The sequence below is a fragment of the Acanthopagrus latus genome, chromosome 18, assembly GCF_904848185.1.
Source record: "Acanthopagrus latus isolate v.2019 chromosome 18, fAcaLat1.1, whole genome shotgun sequence".
NCBI lineage: Eukaryota > Metazoa > Chordata > Actinopteri > Spariformes > Sparidae > Acanthopagrus > Acanthopagrus latus.
Window position 1 is genome coordinate 23,745,598 of NC_051056.1, and position 14,045 is coordinate 23,759,642.

General features: G+C 41.7%; 1 protein-coding gene across 1 annotated transcript; it reads right to left on the reverse strand.

The window, feature by feature from the left end:
• Positions 1–9,503: 9,503 nt before the first annotated feature.
• LOC119007600 (piggyBac transposable element-derived protein 4) lies at positions 9,504–13,035 on the reverse strand. Its single transcript, XM_037077382.1, has 3 exons — positions 12,871–13,035; positions 12,047–12,373; positions 9,504–11,847 (listed from the first exon to the last, which is right to left on the reverse strand). Exons 1-3 carry the CDS (start codon positions 12,926–12,928, stop codon positions 10,223–10,225), a joined length of 2,010 nt encoding a protein of 669 aa, XP_036933277.1. The 5' UTR covers positions 12,929–13,035; the 3' UTR covers positions 9,504–10,222.
• Between the last annotated feature and the right edge of the window lie 1,010 nt (positions 13,036–14,045).

Genomic DNA, 14,045 nt, shown 5'->3' on the forward strand with positions numbered 1-14,045 from the left:
AGTATTTTTTGTGTAATCCTCCTGACAAACCAACCTTCCTTTGTTTACTTTCAAGTCCTCAGCCCTGGAGGATTCAGGTGTCTACATCATACTGGACCCTGACCGGCCTCCAAACTAGTTATGTCTGAAATCGTATCGTCTTAAACTGAGATTTCATGTCCGTACAGACAAAATTCTGTGTGACCGTCATTCTGCACAGTGAAGCTCTAACGATGAGGTTTTTAAACGGACGGTCACTCCTCTACAACCTGAAACTCAGCTCAGAATCAGCATGTAGCTCGCAGCGAACATACGCTACACATTGTACATTTTTCAGAGATTTGAGTTACAGCTCATGACCTTTATCAGTGGTTGGAAGCTGCCCGGTTGCCATGGAGATCCATTTTTTGATCACATGACCTGTCAGTCAGAAGATCAGGTGGTCATCTGTAGGATATACACGTGCTTAGAGATCTACCTGTCACACTGATGATACAGCTGCATGTAGTTGTATTTGTTCACCTCTAGGTGGCAGTGTTCCTCTGTAAGCCTACTGAGTGACGTCTATCAAGGCCTGAGTGTGTAGATGCTTCCACCTTTATCCTGGGTACACCTCCTGCACCGATCGGTGTTAAAGTCGCAGAATAAATGCATCGTTTTTTACTATTGTTTCAGAATCGGTCACTCGAGACTCATGAAGAAACGCCTTAAAACGGCACGCAAGAATAAAGAAAACATGACTTGGTGATGGATGAAGTCGGAGGCCTTCGGCTGAGATGTTCTCTCTGTTGTTATAATTGGGTCATGACTTTCTGTCGGGCTGATATTCAGCAGCTTTTCCTCCCCGTCTGCCTCAGGAATCTGCTCCTGACGTGTAGCTGCAAGAAGTCCAGGTTTCCAGTTGACACTGGCAGTGCACCTTTGGAAAAGTGCAGTCAACCCACATCATTCTCATGCTGCACTTCGAAACCTGCCATTGTGTTGAAACCATTTGTCGTTCCTCTCACATTTTCCACTTGCTCTTATCTGAGCTGCTGTTTGTGGTTTGACAGGGTTTAGTGGAGAGTAATGTCTAAACGGGAGCGTCCAGCTGACCTCAGAGGTGATCAGCAAGAGTTTGAATGAGAGTCCAGGGAGCCGCTCTGTTGAAATGTTCAGCTTCTTCAGTCCACCGCAGTCAGATCTGCTGTTGCTGCTGCAGGATGAAGTGCTTTCTGCGGTCGATATGACTCAAAGCAGGCGTGCGGCAGCCAGCTTGTTGGGTGTGTTGCGGTGAGCTGTGGTTCATCCAGCAATCACTGCCGGTCTGTCTCTCCCTGGAGGGAGGTCTGCACTCTCAGCTGCCTTACCTCCTGTGGGCCTGATACGGTGGGCTTAACGCTCACTTTGACAACACATCAAACTGTTCAGAGTGTAACGATGCTGCTCAAGAGCTCTACAATTAGTACTTAAAGGTCCAGTGTGTAGGATTTAGAGGGATCTACGGCAGAAATGGAATATCATCTTTGTAATAATTATGTTTTAATCGGCTGATGATAACAATCATTGTGTTTTTATCATCTTAAAGTTAACCCTTTTAAACGATTTTGTTGTGGTAGGTCGGTAGTTAGAAAAGACTGACTTCAATCTGCACGTTTATCACTAGATTAAAGCCGCAACTAACAAATATTTTCACTGCCAATTAATCTGTCGATTATTTTCAGAGAACAGTGAAAACGTGAGAACAGATTTGCATTTAAGAAGCTGGAACCAGACTGCTCTGCGATTAAAGTGATAGTTGACAACTAACAGATGAATCACAGCAGCTCATTGCTTGATGATAAACAAATTCCTGCACACTGGACCTTTATATGGAGTTTCTTGAGTTGAAAACAGAATTTGAGGCTCAGTGATAAAACCTTTTTGTTATTTTTTGACCTGTTAGCTGTTTTATTCCCTGGATCATGGGCATGTAAACTACTTTAGCTGCTCAAAATGACCTTTTATCTGTCTGCTTCATGACTTTATGGCAGGACTTCAGGTATATTTCATATCAGCTGCAGGTAAAAGGTTATAAACTTCTCACTGAGCGGCTGTCAGCATTATTAATGTGATGAGGGATGGAGAGAGACTAACCTACTCAGACATTATTAAACAACACATGGGGCCTGTTTCTAAATCAATCATTCCCAAAATAGCAATAGATGAGGAAGGTAATGGAAGCCCTGGTCTCCACTGTAGAATAAAACTGACATATCAAATATAGTTAAAGCTTTGACAGTGTCACCGAGAGGAGACACTGGACTCCATCAAAAGACTCAACATGTTCTTTAAAGATCAGGGATGAGCAGGATTAAATCACCAACAGAGTGCAATACAAAAAAAAAGGGTTTATTACTTAAATTGCCAGTAAATAGCCAGTTGTTGGTCTTGACTGCTCGTCTTTTTCCTTTCGACTCGTCAGTCACCTGCAGGAGGATAAAGATGAGCAGTGGTAGTTTGATGTCTCTTTGTGGAGGTTTTTTGTTTATAGAGGTTTTGTGTCTTTTTGTGTTTGTTTTTTTGTGGAGGTTTTACGTCCATTTTTCATGGTTTTGTATTTGTTTGTTGAGCTTTTCTATTTTTGGAGTTTTTGTGTTTTATTTGTCAAGGATTTGTGTGTTAGTAGTGGTTTTGTGTTTGTTTGTGTGTTTTTTAACATGTGTACATCCAACCAACCGCCACAAGATTAAAACCAATAACAAGTGAAATAAATAACATTGATCAGCTTGTGACAATGCCACGTTCTGCTGGGAAACCTTGAGTCTTAGCCTTCACCTGGACACCTCTTTGAGAAGCACCACTCACTCCTCCATGGCAGTGGCCTCCCAGCAGGACAATGCAGCTGCATCACTGCAAAAACTGCTCAGGAGCGACCAGAGGAACGTGACAAAGAGCTCAAAGTGTCAACCTGGACTCTGACTTCCTCAGATCTCAATCCAACTGAGCGTCCATTGGATGTACCTTGAGCCAAGAACGATCCATGGGGGCCCCCCGACATGGATGGGACTTGGCTCTGGCGCATCCCACAGATGCTCAACTGATTTGATGCTCAACTGATTTGGGATCTGAGGAATTCAAAGGCCAGTTCAGGTTCATCAGACCATTCCCTGAGCTGTTTCTGAGGTGTTGCACGTGTATTGTCCTGCCATCGAGGAGTACTGTTGCCATGAGGGGGTTCATTTGGTCTGCAATGATGTTTGGGTGGATAATACTCATCAAACAGGCGTTGATATAAATGCCAGGACTCAAGAGTTTCCAGCAGGATATTTGATTGTAACAAGATGATCAATGCTGTCGTCACCTCTCAGTGTTTAAATGTTTTGGCTGATGGTGTGTATACATGTTTTGTGTTTGTTTGTAGAGGTTCTGGGTCTGTTTCTGTTGGTTTTGAGTCTCCTTGTGGAGGTTTCAGTCCCTACCTCAGTTTTATTTAACCTGAAATCACTTTTCATAATTTATTTACACAGAGTTTTAATTCTATTTAATGGGTGACGTGTCAGTGTAAATTTTTACATTTACATTGGTGTAAAGTTACTCTTTACATTAAGTTAAGTAGTGTACTTAAGTACAGTTTTAAGGTACATGTACTGTTTTTGAGTTTTTCTATTTTCACAACTTTAAACTGATTTACAATTAATATTTTCGCTGCACATTATTTAACAGCTTGCATTTTACAACATTATTTAGTCAGTAGTTACTTTGCAGATTCATGTAATTTTGAGAATTAAAGCAATGAGCTAGAACTGAAAACAAACCTTCAGTACAATCAGAAGGACGCAGACAAACTAACAACCACTCAGGCTGTTTGTAGCTTTCATTTCGCTGCACTTCTACCATGAACAAGACCACAAGAACTGCTTCTAAACTAAAAATGTCACCACAGCACAATCAGATCCTTGTTAGTGGCCTGCGAGGGACCTGTACCAGCTTTCTAATGATCTCTGCATGGTGTTGTCAAGCAGGACGCTGTTAAACACAGTTGCAAAGAAAATCAATTCCTGCAGTTTTTTTTTCATTATGTTTTATCACAGAGGTTCAACATTAACCTCAAGCAAAGGCATCACATTACCAAACTTACTGAGGTCGCTTGTGCATCTCGTCACGGACAGATGAGGGCAGTGACCCGAACCGCTTTGTCGGCATCAGGCTAGCTTCTACCATGGACCTGAGCATGTCCCTAGCCAGGCACCAGGCCCAAACTGAACAAATGATCACCGTTATCATTAGTTCAGAAACATCTAAGGCACAAACAAACCTCACTGATATGAGAGGGAGGCAGGTGCTCTTACTGTGCTTAGGCCACACATGACAGTTTACGTGCGAATCACACTCACGAGCGGGTCTTATTTTGAGTACCAAAATGAGTGAGACTGCAGCTTAGTGACTGTTACCTGGGATAACACCTCAGAAACGTCAATTTTTGAGTGATAAAAAGAGAAATCTCTCTGCATAAGACATAAGAAATTTCAGATGTTCTGTGAAGGTGTGTATTTTTAATTAGAAATGTTTTCTTTTGCATATTCAAATAACATTGAATAATAAATTGTGATATACAAACAAATACTGAATATAAACCAAGAGGAAGCATAAAGATAGAGAAGCACAAAGGGCTGAGGATGGATCCCTGAGGTACACCGATGATTACTCCCCAAAAGAAAAGTGGCGTTTGTTTCAAGAGTCTTCTGAAAGATTTTCTTACTATACTGAGATAAATGCAAGTAAAAATGCTCAGAGGAGATACGATCAGTAAACCAGGAGTTAAACCTCTGTAGTTGTTTTAAAATCTCTCTGTATCGTCGCTGCTCCTGTGCGAGTAATGTGAGTGAATGCCTGAGTCAGCAGGGGGTCGTGATATATGTGTTGTTTTTCTGTTATGGTATTTAGCTCTTCTCAATCCCCTGCACTGCTTCTGGCCATCTTCTTATCTGCCCCTGGCTCCCATATATTAAAACCAGCTGTGAACACAAGAACATTCAGCAGAAGGAGGCTGCTAATGCCTCCAAACTCTTCGGCTCATCATGTGAACTTACAGGAATCTGACGTTAAAACAGGAAGTTATGAGAAAGGTGCTCCTCCGTTCAGCATTCCCGATAAAGTGTGAATGTGCGGTCATGACTCCACATGTGTATTATCATGTGTGCATTCCTCCGAGTCTATTTGTCCACACCAGAGGTCCTCGGATGGCATGAAATGAAAGAGTTCAGTAGGCCAGTGTGAAAACATACACACTCATGCAGGGGTTGAATTAACCCAGCAGGGTGTTCGCAAATGAGCAGCTTTCATGCTGACTCCAGAAGCTGCTGCTGTCTCTCTTCATCTTCCAGACCTCCTTTCTTCTCCTTAATTGGGAAAACGACACTGGTTTATGTGGCTCTTTGTTTCCAGATGAAGGGATCATAACAGGGACGTGGACTTTTGACCAGGTGTGTGTGTGTTTGTGGAGGAGGAGGAGGAAGAGGAGGAGGAGGAGGAAGTGTTCCAGCTTACCATAACCAGGCTGTAACTGAGGGCGGGGTCGGTTAACTTCTTTTTATTTGCTCGTTTATTTTACCAGATGGTCCGCGGCTCCTTGTAACATGTCACAGCTTTGACAACAATATGAGCTCGCTGCACAAGAGAGACAGAACGACATGTCCTGATATTTCTCTGCATCTCTGTGGAGCGAGACGGAAAGATTTACTGCTATCAGACTCCTCTGTTGACGTCTGTGAGCAGGAAATGATCAAACCTTCAGAGGCTTCTGTGCTTAATACATTACAGTCATGAAGAATTAATCAGTGTTATTATCTCACCACCTCAGCAATAGACTGTTTCAATGTCTGTAGAAGAAAACGCTCTCCATTGCTCCTATGGGTAAAAAAAACAAACAAACAGCTAAACTGCAAGGAATTAACCAAAAACTGCAGGTTCATGTCCTGCTGCACAAATGAAAAACATCCCAGTGTTGTAAACATTCTCTAGACTTGTTTTCTTAGCTTTTGTCTGCCTTCCTTTTCTTTCTTTCTGTCTCATTTGAAAAGTACAATAATATGAAAAATCTGGGGTTTAATATTCTCAAAAGAATCCGTGCAGCAGTCAGAGAATTTGACTTTGGAGCCAAGAATTTAGACGCTTTAGACCACAGCCCACAATATATATATATATATATATATATATATATATATATATATATATATATATATAGTATATATATATATATATATTTATATATATATATATAGTCTGTATAAGTTATATAGTTTATATATATATATATATATAGTTTATAAAGTTTGAATACAGTAAACAACTATGCATTTTAATTACACATATCAAATTATTACTGTATTCAGAAAAGCCTTTTTGTAATTGCCAGATCAGGAAAAGCTAATGTTCTGTTAAAAGTCATACCGCAGCTGATATAACATTGATGTTGGCACTATTATCCGATTTCTCCATCTTGTTGTCCACACTGCTGCGCTTAATTTCTCACAGACAGTGCATTTTATGAACAGTTAAATTAGTTTTCATCTGAGGTTTGAAACAACAGTCACAAAAGTTTTCTCAGTTACAGTAAAAGCTGTAAAACGACGTAAAGACCAATAAAAATCTAAGTGCAGCAAAGCAAAGACAACACAACAACAGGCAAGTTGCAGAACAGACAGACAGTTAATGGTTATGAAAACTAAATGTGTTCTGAGTAATAAACAAAAAAACAGTTAATTTAAGTAACATAAGTCCCTCGCAAATGGAGTTGTTCTTTAGCCACTCTCCTCTTGTCTTCTTCCCGTGCATCAACTCACTCATTCGTGCCATTTAAGGTCCTCAGTAATTATTTTATTAATATCATGGATGCACTGAGTATTACGCTGTAATCAAAACTGTAACCAAAAATAATTATCCCAGTCAAAGCTCCACGTGAGCCTAAAAGCTTGACGGTGACAGGAATAGAAGGACGGTGTTGAGTGGTGAGTAATGTCTGCCGAGGCTCGCGGCTCGCAGATGATGCTCAAACGCTCACATATCGTTTCTCTTACAGAAACATTTTTCTGTGATTTCTTGGCTCGGCGGACTGTGTCCTCATTGTTTGGTGAGGTAGAGCAGAGTCTCTGTAGGGCTCTGGCTCCTAAGCAAAAAACTCTTTCCTTTAGTCTCACTTAAAATGAAACGCACAAAATAAACTATGAAAGGCAACATACTAAAGTAATTACAGAGAGAACCGAGGCCAGAAAGTGGTGAACGCAGCCCAGAGAAACACAACCGCCTCTTGATTTCTGACCCGTTTTTGTTTGTTTACCTGCGATGATGCAACAACTTGGATATGAAGCCTGAATCTACTTACTATGATGATTATTACTATTTGGTGTATTGAGTGTGTTCCTGCTGAAGGCCTCTGGTTTTTCCCCCTCTTTGTTCCTCAACTTAACTCTCAAGTCATTTATATTTTGGCAATCAAGAAAAATTGATCATTTGTTACTTGTGATCTTTTTTCCTTTTCATCCCTGTTCAGGAGGAAGGTTGCGATTTATGTTCAGGTGTCTCAGATTTCTTCGTTTTCATGCTTCGACACCCACCCTGATCACTCTCCAGACATCATTAAAGAGAATAAATTTCTCCGGCTCTAGTCGATGAATTATTTCTGGTGTTCACATCGTGTGTGATTATTGCTCAGTGACACCAGATGCTGACCCAGGGCTATGTGCTGCACTGTATGTCTGAGAAGAATGTGGACACAGCTTCTCCCTTCAGATTCCTCAGTTTTTAACATGCGAGACTCAGTTTTTCTCTTCTAAAAAGGAACAGTTCACACAAATCATGGGTCATTATCTGCTCACCCCCATGCAGATGGAAGGTCAGGTGAAGCTTTGTTGTCCACAAAACATTTCCGCAGCTTCAAGGCAAAACGGCGTTTACCGCATTCTTCTAAACAACTCAGGTCCCCAGGACGAATGCCAGGCATTGTGATGCACACTGGCCCAGAAAGACTCTCTCGCATAAGCTGACATTGTGAAAGTCTAGAAGAACTGATAAAATGACACGAAATGATACAATACGATATGATACAATACGATACAATACAACACGATACGATACAATACGACACGATACGATACAATACGACACAAAACGATACAATACGATATGATACGATACAATACAAAACGATACAATACGATACAACAGGTCACAGTACGATATGCTACGTTATGGTACGATACAAATTCACACTTAAATCAATTTTGCATCATGTCCAGTACAGGCATACATGTAGCCACAGGTTGGACGTACAGTTGCACAGAAGAGCAGGATTAAATAATTGTTATGATACGATATGTTATGTTATGTTGTGCTCTGTTATGGTACGATAGGAACAATAGAATATGATACGATACGATACGTTATGATACGCTACAACTTTATTGTGAGTTTACACTGAAATTTATTTTGCTTCCTTTGGCAGCTCTGCTTGAGATATCTACACACAGGTTGAACACAGAGTTACGCAGAAGAGCGGCAGGATTGAATAATTATTACTATACGATATAATATGATTCAACATATTGTGAGTTTGCACTGTGATTCATTTTACACACAGGTTGGACATACACATATTCATAAAAGCACACCAAACCGTCATGACCATGAAACATGCCACGTTATATCTGTAGATACAGATCTTATTAAGCGCCACACAGATTTTGGTTCAGCAGCAGGACAAACTGATGTATGAAATAATTCTTCAGTCTTTTGTGTTTAAATGGAAGGACTCTACATCGACTGTTAGACAGCAGAAGTTGTTTATAACATGCAAGTGGTCCAGAGAGATGTGACTGTGAGCACAGTCTTTTTGTGGGGTTGCTTGATTTCAAGCGTGCCAGGCGCTGAACCAGGAGTTAACCAAAAGAAACTAAAAACAAAGTATAAAATACAGCTCCGGCATGATCCGAGGGGAAAGTTTCAGCTTCTGAAAATCCTTTAATAATGACTTCTCAAATCAATTTGGGATCTCGGGGCTTCTGGAAACTTGGATTACACCAGACAAGCTGTATGGAGCCATGTTTTATTTTAGTTTTGGTTCAAGTCTCAATCTTCTTCAGTTGTTTAGGAGAGTGCTGCAGCGCTCTTTTACTGTGAAGCCCCAGAAATGTTTTGTGGACTACAAAACTTCACTCGGCTTTCCACCAGCACGGCTGTGAGTAGATAATGACTACATTTTCATTTATTAGTGAATTGTGCCTTTCAGAAACACATTTACAGAATCATAGCTGCTCTGACTTTCATCTAATAACACTGTGACATCATTCCAAAAAACTTGCATTATTATTTATTTTCTTATAGGAGTTTTAAAGTCCCTCTCACCCTCCGCAGGCCTTCATGTGTTTGTAGTGGTTTCTACAGCATCTGCAAATACTGCTGCTCTTTTCACATTTATAGATGCCCTTTATTGGACTTGTTGCTGTGTGTATGTTGTTCATTAACCTCCTGAGACCCGAGCTTTTGTCTGGTGTGCATTTTTTATTTTTCCTTGCTATTTGGGATAAGTAGGACCTAATAAACATAATAACTAAACTTCGTTTCTGTACAGGAAGTAGTTTTTGCAAAAAATGATGTCCTCATATGAGGACAATGGGTTTATCATAACCTTAAGAAACATTATTTGCTGTTTGGGACCAGAAGGACCCAATTAGTGTAAATTCAAAATTTTAGCTTCATACCATAAGTAGTTTTCTCAAAAATCAATGTCCTCATATGAGGACAATGGGTCGATCTTACTGTATGACACAAATAGACACCATAGGTCAAAAAAGTATACAGAAATTTATTTTAAAATGTAAACATTAAAGAGTATACATTAAGTGAAAACAGCTGTTTATTTAAAGCCCTAAACATGGCTATACAAAAATTAAACTGGAAAGTACCGGGTAAACAGTTCATTTCAAGACCTAAACATGGCTAAACAAAACAACAACAGTACGAATAATGCCACATATTACTAAATATTATGTCTCTGTTTGCTCATGTGAAATGGTGCTTAACACAGTGGAATTCATTGCCTGAACACATGTTCAAAGAAACCGAATAAATCAGAAAGTGATTTCAGTTACTTTCCCTGAGCAGCCTTTGAACTTTAGCTTATTTCTAACTAGCCTAACTCCTCTATCTTTCCAGAAAGCAGTCTGTCTGCTTGTCTGGAACAGCCCTACTGGCCGCTGCAACTGCTTTGCAGCATTTCACAGCGGCCCTACTGGCCGCTGTGAAATGCTGCAAAGCAGTTGCGTTCACTTTGCAAGCAGAGGTGCACATTGCATGTCATGCATCGCACACGGGATTTCCCACTGCAGCCTTGTGCTCTGCAACGCATAGGGTTTTGCAAGCCAACCATCTCCGGGAGATGAGCAGCACTGGAACGGACTGAGACGTGGGGGATTGGAGTGACCCGAGATTTTTTGCCAGGTGGAAGAAGGTGTCCATGCTCATTCTCTGCTTCTGTGACACGAGCATTTTTGTGAAGAACATCACACTTGCTGAGGAACATCTGAGCCACTACCATGCGAAATTCAAGAAACTTCATGATAGATTTCCTTGGGGTACCATTTTCCCGGTTATCTTTGCGATACAGCAGCCAGCTGTTGGCAAGAGCAAGATCTGTGAAGTGCATCAACATCCGAATGGTCCACTTCTTCGTCCGCACACTCATTCGGTAGTAGCTCATCATCCTATCTGACATGTCAACTCCTCCCATCTTTGAGTTGTACTCGCGGACGATGCTTGGTCGTGTGACGGTGACATATGTTTTGTCCTTCTTGGACCACCGCTGGCAAGTGTCCTCTGGCTGCTCTGCATGAACAGTGGAGAGCATCACAACTGGCTTGTTGTCATACCACTTAACCACGCACAGTTTCCCATCTGCCCTGGTTACTGTGGAGGAGGCACCTCTTCCCTGGCGTTTCAGGGTTTTGTCATCTGGAAGCTTCTTTACTGCTTGTGGGACCCGGTTCTTCATCACTGTACCAGTAAGGTAGATCTCATTCTTCAGCATAAGATCAACAGCGAGTGTGGTTGTAAAGAAGCGATCACAATACACTTTTGTGCCAGCAGTCAGGGTTTCAGACAGCCGTTTGATTACCAGTGCTCCTAGACCTAATCCATCTGAGTCCTGAACCTGCAAACCCAGTGTCTTTGAACCTTGGTAGACTTCAAAGTCTAGCACGATTCCATCCACTGATGCCAGCACAAAGTTCTTCATTCCCACTGGATTCGGCTTTAGTGGCACATACTGTCGGAACGGACAGGCCCCTGTGAACGGGATCATCTGCTCGTCTATTGAGACGCATTCTGGATGGGCTTGAAGGCGGCAGCCGGTGAGTATGCAGTTCATAAAAGGCCTCACCTTCCAGAATTTGTCTGTTTTTCTCTTATCTTCTGGAACATCATCATCGATGACTACTTTCAGATGGCTTCGCAGTTTGAAGAAGCGATCACGTGACATTTTGTCACTAATGGCAGGGATTCTTAGGGCATTGGACCAAAACATCCTCGTCTGTGGATAAGGCACACAAGACATCAAGATCGCTGCTCCAAAAAAGTGATATATCTCATCAACCGAAGTGTTGAGAGCTCTCCCACTGTTAGCCAGGTACATGGCATTTGTGCAGTCTGCGATGACTTTCATCAGCTCTGAGTCGATGTACTGCTCCACATAATCCAGTGGCTGCCAACCTGCTCGCTCTTCTATCAGTTCATCCTCTTCAACATGAAACTGGACTAAGTTTGGAGTAAATGGAGCAGACCTCCAGCGCTCTCCACGTCCAGCATTTCTAGGCTCTGCCCTGGGCTCTCCACGTCCTTGATCATCCTCGTCAAGCTCTAATAATAAAAATATAATACATTGTATTTGTAATGCATGCAGGGGCTGACTGACAGAGATGAGAGATGATGAAATGCTGTAAAAAAAAAAATACAAGAATATACTATTTTTTTCTGGGAGAGACTATGGCGCGAGACTGAGGCTGTGGTGGGCCGCCATAGTCTCGATAATTAATGGAAAACACTGGTTATGGCTCACCATCATTCTCAACACGCTGTTGTTTACGGCCACGTTTCTGCATTTGTGGATATTGTGGCTCACTCTCATTCTCAGAGTCACTATCTTCAGCTGCATCAGGGGGAGAATATTCTTCATCCGAATCATTTCCTGGTGAATCAGGTGGTGAATAATCATCTTCCGAATCGTCAGGTTGTGGTTCTACAGTCATGAGGTCAACATCATGTAGAGCGACTTCATCCACAGCAGGATCATTATCATCATTATCACCATCTGAGAAGTCTTCAACCTCAGAGTTGTCTGCAATTGCCATGAGCAATTGTTCTGCTCTTGACAGTGAAAGTTTCCCTGGAATGATAACATGACAAATAAACTCCAAATCAAAATCTATACCAGAGACAGATGGCTAACATATGTAGGCGAGTTATCTAGTTAGTTCTACTTATCTAGCTACCTTGCTAGTTAACTTGCTAGTTTGCTAGCTAGCTAGCTAGCTAGCTAGCCCGCTAGTGATTTAATTCTAAGGTTAAAATGAAAGGTTAAAGGTGTAAAGTGTTTACACCTGTAAACTTATTTATTAAAAGTCTATCTAACCACATATACCACTTAACATAACTATTTACAACTGTAAACTCATCTAAATATTCCCAAGTTTAGCTAACAACATGGTACAATCAATAATGTAATATCGTTCCGATGTCCTCAAACGAGTATGTGACATTTACTGATGTTCTAATTTGATCCTATTACTAAAATGTGTAAAATTTTTATGCTATATGAAACTAGAGACATTATTGTACATAAATACACTGGTTTCATACATAATATTTGGATATATTTTTTACCTTGCTCTTTTTTCTTTCGGGAGCTGCTGTAGAAGGCTTTCGCTGATATTCCCGCCATTTTGTTTTCACTGAAATTGGTGTAATGTCATGGTGTCACCACAAGATGGCGCGGGCAGTGTCCCTAAATGTGGCTAATGGGTCAAAGTTTAAAAAAACTGAGTATCATGGTGCTAAGAGGCAAAAATGTAATGTCCTCGTATGAGGACGCAGGGTCTCAGGAGGTTTTTAAGACATCAAAATGCTTTACAGTTCATTGCTCTTTTACACTGCCTGCTGGAGCCGGAGCTGTAATTCCAGTTAGTGAGGGATCAGATGGAGGTCACTGCTGGCCTGTGGGGGTTTGCAGCGCACCACAAGTCCACCGAGCCTCTCCGGACTACATTACAGCTTTTATCCTCACTAATGGGATCTCTTGGTGGGGAATCCCAAGGGTGATGGGGATTAAGATACCTGGCCCTGCTCCCACGCGCCGTTTACCATGTGGGGCGCAGCAAATACGTTGCACATGCCGAGACTGCTGCAGCAGCCTTTACATCTCTACGTACAAGAAGGGAAAAACCACAGAGAACCAGCGTGCGGAGGGCTGATTTATAAGTGCTGACACCAAGATTGTCAGGGATCAGTCCTCTCCGTGCACAGTTACAGCGCCTTGACCCAGTTGAATCCGACACCGTTTGCAACTCAATGAGAGAGTATCAGATGATGGAGAGCTGTGAGACGCTCGGGCCGCAGAGAAGACTCTGAATGTTAACTTTCTACCCTGAATGACATTGTTGGATATGTTTTGGAGTTTCCCGGCGCTACAGCCAGAGCTGATGAAAGAGGACTGAGTGAGAAATCCTGAACTTGGAGGTGGAATAAAGAGATTAGGGTGGAACAAGTCCCACGTCTCTTTGTGCAGGCCTTACAAAGAGAGGTGACAGAGGAGGGCTTGCTGAGAAATTCAAGATATTATAACAGAGAGAGAGAGAGAGAGAGTATGGGGTTACAGATTTGCTCCTCTAAGCTCGTCTCTGCTGTATTTTAAACCTTCATGCTCAGTCGCTGCTGTGCTAAAAACAAGTGCCTGTGTGACTCATGACTCAGCGCTCCATCTGTCTGTCACATGGCGTCTGGGCGACTCTTTAAAAGAAACACATCTCGGTAACAACATGAAATCAACTCCACCACCGTCA